Source organism: Mycteria americana, chromosome 1 (genome assembly GCF_035582795.1).
Source record: "Mycteria americana isolate JAX WOST 10 ecotype Jacksonville Zoo and Gardens chromosome 1, USCA_MyAme_1.0, whole genome shotgun sequence".
In the NCBI taxonomy this organism is placed as follows: Eukaryota; Metazoa; Chordata; class Aves; order Ciconiiformes; family Ciconiidae; genus Mycteria; species Mycteria americana.
In genome coordinates this window covers 3,958,297-3,974,552 of record NC_134365.1, presented here as the reverse complement: position 1 = coordinate 3,974,552, position 16,256 = coordinate 3,958,297, and the positions used below count along the sequence as shown (strand labels likewise).

Below are 16,256 nucleotides of genomic sequence, written 5' to 3'. Positions count from 1 at the left end.
CACTTTTTTTTTGGATGTTTTTAAGCAAATACAGATACTGTTATGCAACATAAGGGTTGCCAGGGGCAGATCTTGGACATTTTTAGTGTAACATCAGACCCTGAAGGGGAGCATGTATGGAGACAAGCATCTCTAGGAGCCAAACCATCCCAAGACACATCTGAATTGCCTTCAGAAGATGCCCCTCTCTCTCTCTCTCCACTAACAGCAGCTGGATTCAAGGACAACTCGGCTCCAACCTTAAACACCTTGGTTAAGTACCTGAACCTACATGGCATTACCTTGGGTCCTTCGGTGGAGGAAAAAGCAACTTGCCCACAGCGGCAGAAGAGCTGGCAACACCAGGACTCCCAGTTTTCCCTTCCTGCACAAGGCAGCTCATGCCAGCTTGCCCAAACTGGGGCCCATTCCCTTTCTGCTGCCGCCCAGCCCCACGCCAAGACATGGGACTTAGGACATTATGCACAAGTCGAACCGCGCTGCAAGCCAAGCCTCAACCTGGCATGTTGCCTTCCTGCAGCTGGTTTATTGTGGCTGCACATCTAAAAGCAGTGCTGAAATCCCGTTGCCCCAAATAAAGGCTCATTCCCCTTCATTACCCCTTCTGCTCTCTGCTGGGTGTTGAGGCATTACACTGAGTTAATTTTAATAAGTCGTTTGCGTTTTCCCTGTCTCCTTGCAATACTTTGTCACCAAACTGTCACCAGTGTCTGCCGAGTGCTCCTGGCCTGCGGCCAAACAAGCCATGAGACGTACGTTATTTGCAGGACAGAAAAGGTGCCTGCAACGTGGAGAGCAGCGTGCACTGCAGAGATTCAAAGATTTGCAAAGCAGCCGCATTTAGTGATGAGAAAAACTTCAGTGAGAAGACTTGGGACCCAATAAGCAAATGATCAGTGGAGGATATTGGTGCCTTTGGGTTTGGAGCAACTTAATCTCTTGAAGGAGAGAGGGTTTTTTTCTCTTTAAGGTTGATGGGGCATCCTGGCATTTGCTGGTTCCCAATGGCTTTCAGCAGTATTTGCTACCGAAGGCTGACTCTGAGGCTATGGCTCAAGTCAAGTGAATATGTGATGCAACCCCCAAGAAGATCAGCCCAAATCACCCACCGCAGAGCTTTGCACTCCCAGAAGGCAGGAACGTTACTATTGCCATTTTCCAAGACTCCCCCAGGCACTCACTATTTCTAGCACTATTTGCAATGCAAAGCCAGCAGCTAACTTGAAGCAGGCTAAGTTATCCTCGAAGGAACCTGTCCCTCTCCCTTGGCTGTGGAAGGAGGTGAGGACACTGATACCCATCACCTGGAAGTTTAGCTAGAAGAAAAATACCACTGCGTCAGCATGGCCCCAGGTGGTCACATTGTAAACGGGTAGAAATGAGCAGTGCAAAGTCAGCAAGTCCTCCTGAATCACAGCACAGGGTCGAGCTCCAAATTTACTAAGTGTCATGATAAAAGCCCTCTAAATGTGACTTGTGACTTCTCCCCTTGCAGCATCGTGAGGTTGGTTCTGGCCACGGAAAGCTGTTGTTGCATTGCAGCCCCCTGCTCACCAGGCCTTCGTCGATGCTATTTGTACTGTAGCAGCCCTGGAGACCCGAACTGAGAGCATCTCCCCATCCGTGAACACTCACCGCATGGTCCCTCCACCGAAGAGCACGTAGTCTAAGCAGACACATGGAAAATAGAGAGAGAAACTGCGGCACAGCCAGTCCTTTAAACAGCATTTCAGCTCTTCAGTTCATACCATATCATATACGATTTTTGTACAGTAACAAGGAAGATCATCTTTTTCTCCCCAGCTCTGTCTACCTTCTTGGACAGGGCTGTTTAGCTCAAAAGTAACATGGTTTTGGATATAGGCTAGTCCCAATGCTTAGGCACCTTGAAACTGGAGTTGTGATACAGGTAGAGCACATCCCTCCTGCCTCCACCCAGTTTTAAGTGGATCTACGTATTCCTCAAGGACCTCCAGAGCAAAACACCGCAAGGCTTCACAGACAGATGTGAAGCTGGAAGCTGTGTAGCTTCCAGCACTACACAGACAAATATGCAATTAAAACCTGACGAAGCTCAGATGAACTGTCCCCGTCCCTCCCAAATAACAAAGAAGCAACAGGAGAAAGCACCTCGCCCCGGGGTGTGGGGCACCATCACACCAGGCAGTTTGGGGAAAAAGACAGGAATTTTTTTTTTAGTTAAGCCCCAATGGTGCACGGAAAGGGTTTTGGGGGAGATGGGTGGTGCATCCCCAAACCCCACCATGCAGTAGGGCCTGCAAGACCCCCATGCAGAATCAGGCTTGAGCCTGGTTGTCTCACAAGCTGCAAGAGAAAGACTCGGTGGATTTGCTTGGCAATCCCAAGACCAAAGGCACTGCTCTCTGCAACATGGACTATTCGGTGAAGCCCTGGGGGTTGCAGTGAACTGAGTGCAGGTAGCTGGAGAACAACAAATGCCAGACAAGTGTGTGCATCGTTTAGAACAAAAAAACCCCAAGGTTTGGTCAGGAGCTCTCTGTGAAGGAAAGGGCAGGCATTGCAAGAATTCAGAAACAACATCCTTGGCGGAGATTGGCCAGTTATGGAAGAAGCTGTGCATGTAAACAGGCTTTTGTCAAGGAAGTTGGCAGAAGCATGTGAAAACACTTCGGAGGGTTTGTGAGGTTTCACATGCCTGCACACGGGGAATGGACCAAACCGGGCCACCCGGATTCCTGCAAAGTTCAAACCCTCTTGTGGTGTTCGGCTCTGGGCAGAGCTGAGGGTGGCCATCTATCACGCAAGCGTGCTGTTGGGCTGGGAGCAAGACTGAAGGTGAGGCGGATACTCAGGCTCACAACCTGCACATTTCTGCCTATGTATTGCTCCCCCATCAGCTCAGCTGCTGGGAGAAAGGAATTTCTGCACACCTGCGGGTGGGTTGTTTGCTATGTGCTTGGTTCTCCTACTGCTTGGACCACCTGGAGATGTAGCTACTGAAGGCACCTGGGCTTGGGGCTTGAGCCCCTGTAACACAGAGCAGCTCAGCTGGATGTTATGGCAGGATCTCACCGCCCCGGAGCATCACCCTGTAAGGATGAAGCCCCACTCGCCCCATCCTCCCTGGCCCCGCAGAGCGTCAAGGGGCTCTGGGTGCTGCGGTGGGTCCTTGGGGACAGGGCACAGGGGCCACCCAGTCCAGTATCGTGGAGAAGGGGGCAAAACTCAGGGCAGGTGTGAGCAGGTGGGATGGATGTGGTCCTGCACCTAAACCCCAACAGCTCCTCTCTGCTCTTGTATAGCGATATAACACCCAGAATAACACGGGCGCGATTGCACAGCCCGAGGGATCCTCGCTGGCTATAACTAACCTCCGTCAGTCCCCATGGCCTGAGCCCCAAAACACCCCAGAGCTCACGTCAGCAGGCTTAGGTCTTTTAGAGGGTGCAGATGGGGAGAGAAAATGCATGATTTATAGAGCAAATAATAACCAAAGCGCAACCCCAGCCTCCCTGCAAATGCTGAGAGCAGATATTTCCAGCCGCTCTCCCATCACCGCCAACATGAATGATCACCAGCCTCCTCGTCATAAGCCTTTAAAGCAACTCTCTGGAATTAAATCAGTGTATTGCACGGTTCCAACTCCTTTCATCCAAGGATCTTCAAGTGCTTTACAAACAATTCTTTAATTAAGCCTCCTAAACAGACCCACAGAGAGTCATTACTGTATCTGCTTTGCCACTGGGCAATCAAAGGCATTGCACTGCTAAAACAGCTTGCAAAAAGGTTGCAAAAACCTTATCGAAGTTCCTCCAACAGCAAATATATAAGAAGACACGCTCCGCTTCAATGCTGACTTTAAAACTCTCTGGTTAATAATTTTTTTCTCCTCCTGTAGACATGGCCCCAGTTGCCTGCTCCTGCCCGTGTCAAGATTAGTATTCAATGGATAAACTGGGTTTTAAAAAATGCACATCTTTGACAGCCTGTCTTGGACAAACACAAACTCCCAGTACCAGGGAGCCAGTGCAGCTTTGGGGATGAAAAGGGGTGTTTTGGCAACAAGGATTTAAAACCCATCAATCTTTGGTTTGCTTTGAGCCGGGCAAAGGGCCGATCTCCGGTAAAACCCCTTCCTGCCTTTTCTGCCCCCAGGACAGGTTTGAGCTGTGGCTCTTTTTAATCCTCTGAGGATAAAAAGTATCGTTTTTCTCTTCCTGATGCAATTTTGCTATCATATCCCCTGTGGGATAGAAGATCTAATACGGGGAAAGAATAAATAAAATAAAACGTCCTGTGAACACGCTGCAATGGGTAACTCTGAGCCCCTCGCAGGCTGGTTGAATTTAAAGATGTTATTTGCCTGCTGTCACATTCGCTGTACCTCTTGTACACACTGGCTGTGCCTTGTCTGAGGCTGATTTTATTCTGATTTACAGCAGGGAAATAAGGGGTAATCTCTGAAGAATCAGGGGATTGGGATGATATGAACCTGGAAGCCAGTATTTCTAGCGAAACAGCCGTACCCAAAATAGCTGCTTTTAAAAACTTCATCAACCTTGGGCTCGATTCTGCTCTGTCCCAATCATGATGTTGTCACCTTCTTCCTCATGACACCCAAAACCACACTCCAAAATCCCAAATCCCTGCTCACCTACCCACTTCACATCCAATTTAAAGAGAGTAAATCACGCGTGCTCCACCCCAATAACTATTTTTTAAGATACCAAAAATCTTAGTTTCACTTACAAACCCAACTTCTTCCCATTTTAGGGGGGTGAAAAAGACAAATTTTAGGCTTTGAATAACTCAGATGATTGCAGCAGATACCAGCCTTAGAGGTAAGCACTGCTGGGACTCCAAGCCCAAACACCCAGCAAGGAAGGATGCCTATTTTGGTCCCTAAGGAAGAAAATCCTGGTGCCAATACTCAGGAAGCAACATAAAAGCGCCTCTAAGGAGCTTATTTCAAAACTTAAGAGCAGCAACGAACCACAGAAAACACTGTTTTGAAGGATTTAATCAAATAATTTCTGAGAAAAATGTAATAGGATCACTCGAGAGTGCTATAGAAGCAGGTCCCCCCCCCCCCCCATCCTACCGCTAAAAGCCTGTTTTGTTCCAATTCCAGCATATTTATCACTCCGTTTTGAAAAACAGAACAAAACCTGAGAAGGCAAAGTCAGCTAAACTCAGCTAAATTCTGGCTGGCACAAGAAAAATTACATTAACAGCTCTTGCTTTATGCCAATATTAATGAGGCTGAGGCTTCTTGAGTTTTAATGGGTTATTTTAAAGCCCATGTCGGTGTCAGGGGGAGATGGGGGCTTCACACCTGCTCGCCCACCAAGCCCCGGTGCCACGAGTCCCGAGAGGAGCAGGAAAAAAACGTGGCAGGCAGAGATTTCAGCTGGACCTCCGTGAATTCACCCTGTAGTTAAACCCCAGGGCCCTGCCTCCACTTGTGCTTTTACCTCCGGAGAGTCCCCCCGCTTTTGTTACCTTGAATAAAAGCACATTCAGCTCAGCAGAGGCTCTGCTGGGAGACATGATCCCGAGCAAGATTTCACCTTCTCTATTTTATTTTATTTTATTTTATTTTATTTTATTTTATTTTATTATTTTATTTTATTTTATATTATTTTATTTTATTTTATTTTATTTTATTTTATATTATTTTATTTTATTTTATATTATTTTATTTTATTTTACTTTATTTTGTTTTCCCCCTTCCTCACCTTCCCTGAACACAAGGAAGAAATACCCAGCTCCTCCCTGCCTTTATTTACTTTTAAAATAATCAGTGCATTTCCTTTCCCTGCTACTTTTCAGTGCAGTTTATGGCCAGCTCTCCGACGAAACACCCTGCCGAAGAACGAGACCTCCCACTGCATCACCCACAGCCGTTTCTACAGCACCCTTAACCCCAGCACGATGGCAGGACCCAAGACACCGTTTCCACTCCCACTCCCAAACCTCCCCAGTGGGACGCAGCTCCCATCCCGCACAGGTTCACAGTTGCCCCACAGCGAAGGGTCTCCAGAAGTTTATCCTTTTTCCAACTCCATCACCAACTTCCATCAGGGAATTGCTGTCTCGCACCAGCTTTTTCCCCCTCTTTTGCCACGCCACCTCCACGACCCAGGGACGAGGGCTCACGTTCAACACACGCAGCACCTGCCTGCTGGACCACTGCAAGAGCGGCCGTACCAAACCGAACCAAAGCTCTCCCCTCGCTCGATGGGACCCCAAAAAAGGGGTTTGCACATCACTCTTGCAAGAGCCCAAACCCCTGACCAGGGGCTTTGTGAAGCTGGATATGAGGGAGCGAAGAAGCGGCGTGTTTAGCTCATACCGTTGCATAAAGAAACAAGCACTGCGGCTCTCGCACCCCAAGTTGAGCTGCCGTGGACGGCTTGATGCGCTTAGTTTCTAAATAAGAGGGTTAACCAGCCTGGATTCAGAAAGCGGGTGGGCACTCTGCATCCCTCAGTTTATTTTCCGCCTTTCTGCCCAATTTGTTTCAAACTGGCCAACAGTCAAGGGGGGAAAAAGGGGGGGGGGGGGAGGGGGAAAGGAGAGGGATGCTTGAAGGGGGAAAAAAAAAGCAAGGCGAGGGCAAAAAGCGGGGTAGCTGAGGGGGGAGAGGCGTGCGGGGCCCGGGGAGGTGGCACTTACCGAGCAGCAGCAGCGGGAGCAGCGGCAGCAGCAGCGGTGCCCGCATGGTTCCTCGGCGCGGCCGTCCCCGCCGCGGCTCCCGGCGCTCTCTCCCCGGCGGGGCGGGCGGGCGGCCGCTGCCCTCCCCCGGCCCCGGCCCCGGCCCCGGCCCCGGCCCCGGTCCCCCCCTTCTCCCGCCGCCGGGGGAGGTGCACGGCGGCCCCGGCCCGCCCCCGCCTCCGCCCCCCGGCTCGGAAGGGGGAGACCCGCGGGGGGGGGTGGGGGGTGGGGGGGCTGGGGATGGAGGGTGGCTACAAGGAAGGGGGGGGTCCACCAGCGTGGGAGGATGTGGGGGTTTTGTCGGGGTGGGGGGGTTTGGAGGGGGGTTTGGGGTTCCTATCTGCGAGGGTGGGGATTTGGGTTTATCACCGGGATGGAGGCTTGGGGAGGATTTGGGAGTTGCCAGGCTGCATGGGGAAATTTGGGGGTTTCATTGGAACTGGGAGTTTGGGGGGGGGGGATTTGTGATTTTCGTCGGGATGGGGGAGATATGGGGGTTTTGCTGGGTTTGGGGATGGATTTTGGGTTTTCGTTGGGATGGGGGATTGGGGGAGATTTGGGGTTTTCGTGAGGATGGGGGTTTGAGGGAGGGATGGGGGATTCCGCCTGCATGGGGGAATTCGGGGTTATCAGGGGGGTAGGGAAGAATTAGGGTTCCCCCCTGGCATGGGTGGGAGTTAGAGTTGCGGGCCTGGGGGGAGGATTTTGGGGTTTTGTTGGGTTAGAGTGTGGATTTAGGGTTTTTATCAAGTGGGGGCTTGGGGGAGGGTGTGGGATTCCCACCTGCACGTGGAGGGATTTGGGGTTTTCATGGGGGTGTGGGTTTGGAGGGAATTTGGGATCCCCCCTGCACAGGGGGAATTTGGGGTTATCATCGGGATGGGGTTGGGGAGGATTTGGGTTTTCCGACCCCTGCATGGGGAGACTTGGGGTTTTCATTGGAATTGGGGGTTTGAGGGACATTTGCGGTTTTCATTGGGGTGGGGACTTGGGGGAGGGGGTGGATTTGGGACTCCTGCCTGCATGGGGGGATTGAGGGTTTGTGTTGGGATGGCGGCTTGGAGGATTTAGGGTTCTCACCTGCACGGGGGAATTCGGGGGTTTCATCGGGTTTGGGGATGGATTTTGGGATGGGGGGAATCCCACTACCCCATCATTGGGATGGGGACTTGAGGGGTGGTGGGATTCCTCCCTGCATGGGGGGATTTGGGGTATTAATCGGGATGAGGGCTTGGGAGGGATTTGGTGTTTTCATTGGGATAGGGACTTGAAGGAGTGGATTTGGGACTCCTGCCTGCATGGGGGGGATTTGGGGTTTTCATCAGGGTGGGAGGTTTGGGGGGGGGATTTGGCATTCCCACCTACATGGGAGGATTTGGGGGGTTCATTGGAATTGGGGGGTTGGGGAGGATTTGGTGTTTTCGTTGGAATGGGGGTTTAGGGGGGATTTGGCATTCCCACCTACATGGGGGGATTTGGGGTTTTGTTGTGTGTGGGTAGATTTTGGGTTTTCATTGGGATGGGGGCTTGGGTGGAGGGGTTGGGATTCCCCCCCCTGCATGTGGGGGGATTTGTGGTGTTCATCGGGCTGGGGGCTTTGTGGGGATTTGGGGTTTTTGTCAGAATGGGAGTTCATTGGAATTGGGGGTTTGAGGGACATTTGCGGTTTTCACTGGGATGGAGACTGGGGTGGGGGGGGATTTGGGACTCCTGCCTGCATGGGGGGATTTAGGATTTTTGTTGGGATGGGGGATTGGGGGATTTGGGACTCTCACCTGCATGGGGGCATTTGGGGATTCGTTGGGATTGGGGGTGGATTTTGGGTTTTCATGGGGATGGGAGTTTGGGCGGGGTTTGAGTTTCCCACCTGCTTGTGGGGGGATTTGGGGTGTTCATCAGGATGGGGGCCTTGGGGAGATTTGGGGCTTTGGTTGGGATGAGGGTTTGAGAGCGCGGTCTGGGACTCCCATCTGCATGGAGGGATTTGAGGTTATCATTGGAATGGGGGAAGTGGGGATGATTTGGGACCCCCCCCTGCATGGGGGGGACTTAGGAGTTTCATTGGAGTTGGGGGTGGATTTCGGGTTTGCATTGGGATGAGGGCTTGGGGGCGGCTGGGATTCCCACCTGCATGTGGGGGTATTTGGGGTGTTTATCAGGACGGCTGCTTGTGGGGGAGTTGGGGTTTTCATCAGGGTGGGGGCTTGGGAGGGATTGAGAGTTTTCATCTGGATGGGGGTTTGTAGATTGATTTTGGATTCCCACCCACATGGGGAAGGATTTGGGATTTTCACCTGCATGGGGACTTGGGCGTCAGTTTTGGATTCCCACCTGTATGGGGGAAATGTGGGATTTTTATCAGGATGGGCGTTTGGGGGTGGATGTGGGATTTTCATTTGAATGAGGGTTTGCGGTTTGATTTTGGATTCCCATCTGGGTGGGGGTTACTTGGGGATTTTCATCTAGATAGGGTTTGATTTGGGATTCTCACCATGGCTTGGGGTTGATTTGGGGTTCTTATCTGGAGGGGGGTTTGGTTTGGGGTTGCTGTCTGCAGGTATATCCCCTCCACTGTCTATGCTCCGATGGTACCAAATTCTCCAGGTCCCTCCTCTTCCCCCCTTGTGCCATGGGAAGTCTCTGGAGCCGGAGATGGCGAAGGCACAGTGTGGGGCTTGCTGGGGGGGTCATTGCCTGGGTGGGGGGCAGCACCCCACCATAGCAGCAGCTACTCTGAGATCTGGAGACTGGGCATGGTGCTCACATCCAAGCTTCAGACCCACACGTTACCCCAGTACCCTCTCTGAAAATAAGCTACGCTTTCAAATATTATTTAAATAAATTAATGTACATTTGCATAAGATGTTTTCTAAGAAAGGTTTGCACCAGTTTGAGAATGTCTCGAAGGAAGCAACATGCCCAAAGTACTAAGGATAAAATTATTGTCAAACCTTTGCATTTTTTGTGGCAAGAGGGAAGGGCGCTGAAAGTTTTTTATCTAGTGTTCAGGCAAGGAGTGTTCACTGCAGCTAGGAGGAGACTAAAAATAAGCTCAGAGCTTTGCACTGAATCTTCCCCCTTGCACTGCCAGATCCAGCTAAACCATGAACCTTCCCAGCCTGGACCCAGAAGTGGTAAAAATAACCTTCACTCTAAAAATGACTCTTCAAATTTGGTTTTCTTGATGCCTTCAGTTAAAGGTGGACTTTCTTCTTGTTGCAAGGTCACCTTGAGAAGACTTGAGGAGAAGCTTGGGTTAGCTCACTCCGTACCATGCTTTACAAGAAGCCAGAAAAGGCTTCTTGTCCTGATTTCAGCTTCTGGGTCAGCGCAGTGAGACTTTCCGTGTCCCTCAGCCCAGCTTCACCTCTTCTTGCTACAACTCTGCATTACGCAGTGCCTAAAAGCCATGAAACTCGAGTTGCAATAAATGAATGAATGTGTCGATGCGCATTATTAATCTTGCCAGTATTAGAGAGGCAGTTCCTTCTCTCCCTGCAGAATGTTTTTAATAACAGATCGCATTTCCCCCCACACACAGACTCTCCCAATCAGCATATTTCCGTGTTAACTGCCACGTCAAGACAGCCTAGGGAAAAACCTGAGCTGCATCAGTATAACAGTGTCTCTGGGATGGAGAGGAGGAAAGTGATGCTGAGCTGATGCTTGAACTCTCTATTTACTGCACCAGCACCTGTAATATACTGCAAAAATATCCCGTGGCACATTGCTCTGGGGTAACAGTTCGTGGGAGACTGGGGCTCCCCCAAGGTGCGTTGGGTCTCCACGGTGGGTGAGGGCTGTGGCAAGAACAGACAAGAGCAGAGCTCCCTTGGCAGCACCTAAAATAGACCTAGGGAAAACAGAATGGCCTGAAATCCACTCAAAAACCAGGCTGGCTTCAACGGCCATTGTGTTTATGCTGCAATGATTGTATCGAGAGTTAGGAGGAGAAGAAATTAATCTGGCTGGTCTCATCAGCAGATCTGGGCTGTATTGGTCCTTTGGTCTTGTGTAGGGAGGAGGGAACCTCACTGCCTGAGCATTTGATGCCTCAGTCTTTTTATACTGCTGATCTGGGCTGTAGGTTTTCTGTTAAATTATCAGAACAGGCACTCTGCCACTTACGCAGGGAGTTTTGTCAGTTCTCAGCAGGGGTCTGCTCTCAGCACGCCTGTTGGAGCACCTTTTGCCTTAAGAGACAAGGAGGAGAGCACAGCCACCGCAGGGGGAGGGTGGATGCTGTGCAGAAAGCTTCCTTTCGGGGTTTTGTGGTTATCATTGGATACTCAAATTATAACAGCTCTGCCATCTGTGCTGGGTATTGCTTCTTAGTCAGCAGGCCCATCTCCAGAGGGTCTCCAACCTCCTCTCTGACTGCTCCCTGCTGCATGGTCATGCGAATGCTCCCCTGCTGCAAGCCTTGGCTTGCTGGCAATTACCATGGTGGCTAAAATAATGGCACGGCCTCTGCTTCTTGGGAAAACAGCTTCATCCAGAAACATGGTGTTAAACCGCCTTTTCCAAGGGGGTAGCAGAAAGGACTCGCACTATTTCTGCTGCTTTGCAGGGTACAGGCGCCTTCCCACTTGCGTCGGCTCAGGATCTGCCTTTCGTCTCTGCTGCAAAGGGGATAATTACTAAGAGGGTGTCAGATCAAGACTATGAATCATGTGCAGCTGAAGGAAAAAGGAAAAGGATATTTAGGATGACTGCTTCAAAAGCTGGATGTCTGTTAAAGCATATCCCGCTCTGATGCCTGCCTAACTATCAGCTGGGGGAAAAGGTCAGAAAAAGCCCTAACTTGGGAAACTGGGTACTTCTAGGGGTGTCAAAAAGGCATCAGTGTTTCATAGAAACAGTTAAACAGTCTTTTACACCCGAAGACATGCAACATTGCTAACTGGGAGCTTTGTCCTGAGTGTCCCAGCTCTGGAAGTTTTCCTAAATACCAGCATCATGGGGTCAGGAAATTACGTAAAGGCTTTTGCTTTCAACTCCAAACATGAAAAGGCATGCCTTAGAGATGCAGAGAAACCCTTGGGAGAATGGTCTGCACATCTGCCTGAGAAACGGGAACGAAAAGATAAGAATTTACTCTAAAATTTATTATTAACATTATTATTTAAAATCTCATGGGCTTACGTCAGTCATGTGTCCTTTTTAAGCTTGATGTTGATGTGGTAACGCATACAGACTCACATATACCTGGTTCCTTGTGTCCCAGCTAAATATTTAACTAAGATTGTGAAAGACCAGAACAGGGAGCCAGTAGTTTTAAGGTATGTAACTCAGCTGGGATAAAACTGTCTCAGGAGGACGAAGACTTCACATGACACAAGATTTCTTTGTTGGGTAAACCATAAGATACTTTCATGGTTCCCCAAAGGCTATGGAAACCCCATTTCTTCTGCCATTTACAAGTAAACTGGACAAAGGAGAAGAAAACGTAACGTAGGAGATGCTCTTGTGCCTCACAGCACTGGGATAAATTCCCAAAGAAAGCTTTTTCTTCTCTGTGCCATGTAATTCCTTCTCAGCTGTGTTCAGATTCGTCATAACATTTGACTGACGTCTCCAGGCATCCTTGCGATATTTACCTCTTTTCACAGAAAATGACCGAGCAAAGCCTACGCAGTATGAAAATCCTTGGGCTGAGATCCAGCTTAGGATCATTTAACTTGCCAGTAATCCGATTTTACTGAATGTCATCACTTATCTTCCTTGTACGACAAGGCACAAAGTAATAATATAATGTCTAGAATTCAAATTTGGGGTTAAGATGGGAAGACGAATGGCAGCACATGGGGCTGATACCTCTGGTGTGAGTAACAGCATGAACAACAGCACGTAGGCTCCTGGGGTGAAGATCACCAGCGGCTATTTCAGGAAGGAAAGCAAAAAAAAAACCCCAAATTACCCTCCCTTCAGCAAGAGACAAAAATACCTATGGTCTGATGTCTGCTTGACAGATAGGCTCAAGAAAATGGGACCACTGATGGAGCAAAGTTTGCAGCCAGATCTGTAGTGAGGAAAAGAGGCTGTTCCTGAGAAAAAAACAGGGAAAAAGTTTGTGGTGTGCACAGGATAGGGAATGGAAGCAATTTCCATGTATTTCAGAAGATGGAGTCAGATGTGTCATGGAGGGCTCCTCCTGGGTCAGGTCCAGGCTAAGGAACAGAAATGGAGCTTGCCTTGGGAGCAGGAATTTTTTTGAGAAAGCTAGGAACAGTAGGGGATACCGCTCAGAAGGCTAGCTGTGGTTTCCCAAACTCCTGCAAGTGAAGAGGCAAAAACCTTTTTGGAACTGATGTATTAGACAAAGACTTATAAACCCTGGGTTCAGCCCTCAGCTCCGAAATAAGCTCCTGATCTCAACTATGATCCTATATCGAAGGACTTCTGTTCCTCTACTTTGCTTTGGACTTGGCTGCTCGGACAAGTATAATTTCTGATTCTCTTGGGTCTAATTTTTTAAGAGAAGGAAATGAGGAACTTCGTTTTCAGTGAGCTGCTGACCCTCCTGCAACACACACGCTCCAGGCACTTGGTCACCACCTCCACCACACACAGATGCACACACACACCTGTCTGTGGGTGGCTTTGGGTCTGGACCAAGGCACCTACACTTGTGTCTGTGTCTCCAGGGTAGTTGTAGGTATCTCCATCTGAGGTGGTGTTGGAGCTGCCGTTATCATCACTGGAAAAGGAAGCCACTGTGCAGTTGCTTAAACATAGGTGGAGGCATCTCAGGTGCTAGAGATGTCTTCATGGATGCACAAGGCTTCTGTGAAAGCCAAGCTTTCTAGAGCAGCAGCTCTGGTCCAGTTGGCATTACACCACAGTGTGCAAAATCACACCCCACAGCCCCTGTTTAAGTGACCAAATCCTGTCCCTACTCTGGAGAGCCTGGAGAGAAATTATCAGCCTGAAGGACACAAAGACATCAGATGAGCTGAATCGCTCTCTGCCTTGACTTGGGGTTCAATTCAATTGCCCAAAAATAAGTATCTTGCTTGGTAAGGGGTCCTGCCCAACGTCCACCTGCTGGTCCAGGGGTGCATAGTTGTTTCATGTGTCCTATGTCACATCCACCAGCCCCAGGGGGATGTCCCAGACCACCCAGGGCACCTCAGGTGGCTGCAAAAGCTTTTATCAGGCACCTGAATCTGGGGCTGAGCCCTACATACAGAGCGCAGAGAAGTGCTGCTTTCAGATGGCTCAAGAACCAACCTAACCTCAGCAGAAGCCCTTGTTGCACACCAGGTCACGTAACTGCATGGTTTAGCACCTCCTCCTTGAATCCTTTCCAAACCTTTCAGTGAGCCCTGCACAAAGAGATCAAACCCAGCCACCTCCCAGGGCAGGGCCCACTCTGTGCTTGGAAGGCACTGAGTGCTGCCTGCACATCACCGTGGCTTTGTTGGGGAAGAGAAATGATTTTGATGAGCTCCATCCAAATGGTTGCCTTTCTCCTCTGCCCTGCAGGCTGCATGGCAGCTCTGGTTCAACTATTGATGTGGTGGGGTTGGGATGGATTAGACATAGGTCCCTGGAGGCATCTCAGGTACTGGCGATGTCTTCATGGCAAGCGGAGATGTCTTCATGGCAAGTGGAGATGTCTTCATGGCAAGAAGCATGTTCCCAGAGAGGAGATGTGGAGCTGCAACATTGGATATTAATGGCTGTTGTATGGCAGGTGCGTTGGAAATGGCAATGTGGAGAGGCAAAACTCTCCCCATTGGGGCTAAGGAGCGTTCATAGATACAACTGGAAGTTTCATATTGCTTCTGTCTTGCATTGTCCTTCATGCAGAGCTCGCATCATGGTTTGTGTTAAAAGGGAAGAGGGAGAGATGCAGGAAAGAAAAACAAACAGCCCTTTAGGAGGGACAGGCAAGCAGCTAGGCACATTTTCCACTTCCAGAAATAGGCACTGGTGGAAACCTGTCGCTCTGCATGTCTCCAGCTAAATAGGCATCTCTTTTTTCAAGCCCAGAGTGAATGGAGAATTATATCACTCCTGTACCAAAGTCCCTTCTGTTCATCCTCCCCACAAACTCCTGCAGAAGACTGTGGGCTGGAAAGGACCTGTAGGAGATCTCTCAAATAGATTTGGGGTGGATTGCTCCCTTTTGCTGGACAATGGACCAGCATTATTTCCTTCCAGACAGAGCAGGGAAACTCCTTGGGGTCCCAGTCTCCTGGATTCAGTGAGAATTTCCCAAGATGATCCTTTGGGCCTTGACGTCGGGTGCAGTGTGTCCCTCCAACCCAAATATCTTCTGTGCCTCCCACTTGGGTGCACGCTGCTCTCCAAACGCCAATTCCGGATCTCTTCCCGTAGGCTTCACCGCCTTCTCTTCCATCTTTGACAAGGATATGCCCCAAAACACCCTGGGAGTTACCAGGGCAACCTGCAAATGTCCAGCAGTCTGGATCATTGTTTGGGGCTGCAGCCGCCCCGAGGAATTCACTATTTGTTTTAGAGATAAAAGCTGCAACTTCCACACATTCTTCTTCAATTTCACTCTCCATTAACTGCATTGCCCTGTCATAACAAAGCTCATTGAATTATTAGAGATGAGGCGAATTGTTCGAAGCATGGAGAGAGGAAAGGGATGGGGGAGAGCTTGTTGTACGTGATTTTTCTTTGTGGGCTGGCCTCCATGAAGAATCCATTGGTAGCATGGTGGATTTAGGACGTGGTTAGGGCTTTGTGGGGGTGCATGGGGGCCACTGAGGGTTGCTGAGTGTTGCAGTGAGCTGGGAGTCAGGACAGAAGGGTTAATGGTCGGGTTGCGTCAGGTAGCCTTGGGCAAGTCCTGTTTCCTCATCTCTCTGGTCCTGTCCTGGATTGGAAGTGTTTCAGGGCATGTCCTCCTGCTTCCCCTCGTGCTTTTTTAGATATGATGGAAAAATAAAGAGTAAAGAGGGGGTCAAATGGAAAACTCATGCCCCAGAATAGTGGTTGACCCCTCCACCTCCTTCAGTGCCATCAAAAATCTCATGGCCCGTCCCCTACTCCAATGTTGACTATGGGGTTGGTGCTCCCAGCTCGTCTTGTGAGCAGTTCCTCTTATGCCAGGTGCAAACTGCGGGTTGCTGAGATATGAATCGCCACAGTTGGCTTCCTTCCTCCCCAAAAACTCTTCTCTGAGACATCAACATGGCACAGCTGGTGTAACTCCTGCATCCCCCAGCACCTCCCATCTTTACATTGGCATTTACTTGCAGTAGACTAAGGGGAGAAATAAGCTTTCTGTAAGAGGAGTTCACTTCTTCAGTGGGAACCCAAGCTAGGCCAGACGAGTCACTTATTGCAGCCAGATGAGTTGAATCCCACTCCTAAGTCTCATTTCTAATACTGATGTTGGTTTAGTTTTTAACTACATTTTTTTCTTCCGGTGCCTCAGTTTCCCAATGCAAGCTGTAAATTGCATCCCGCATCTCAACAAGATTAACAAGACAGTAGTGGACTGGGTCTATGAAAGGTTTTGAGATCTACAGAAAGAACATGCAGTAGCTATAATAAATGTTATTATTTCCAAGAACTAA

General features: G+C 49.7%; 1 protein-coding gene across 4 annotated transcripts in view; it reads right to left on the bottom strand.

Annotated features, from left to right (window-relative positions):
* PODXL (podocalyxin like) overlaps window positions 1–6,816 on the bottom strand; it is a 43,249-nt gene extending 36,433 nt beyond the window's left edge. For all 4 annotated transcript variants that reach the window (XM_075516589.1, XM_075516682.1, XM_075516753.1 and 1 more), the window contains exon 1: window positions 6,661–6,816. In XM_075516589.1, coding sequence (XP_075372704.1) covers window positions 6,661–6,706 — 46 coding nt within the window. In that variant the 5' untranslated portion in view covers window positions 6,707–6,816. The remainder of the gene's footprint in view (window positions 1–6,660) is intronic.
* Window positions 6,817–16,256: the final 9,440 nt, after the last annotated feature.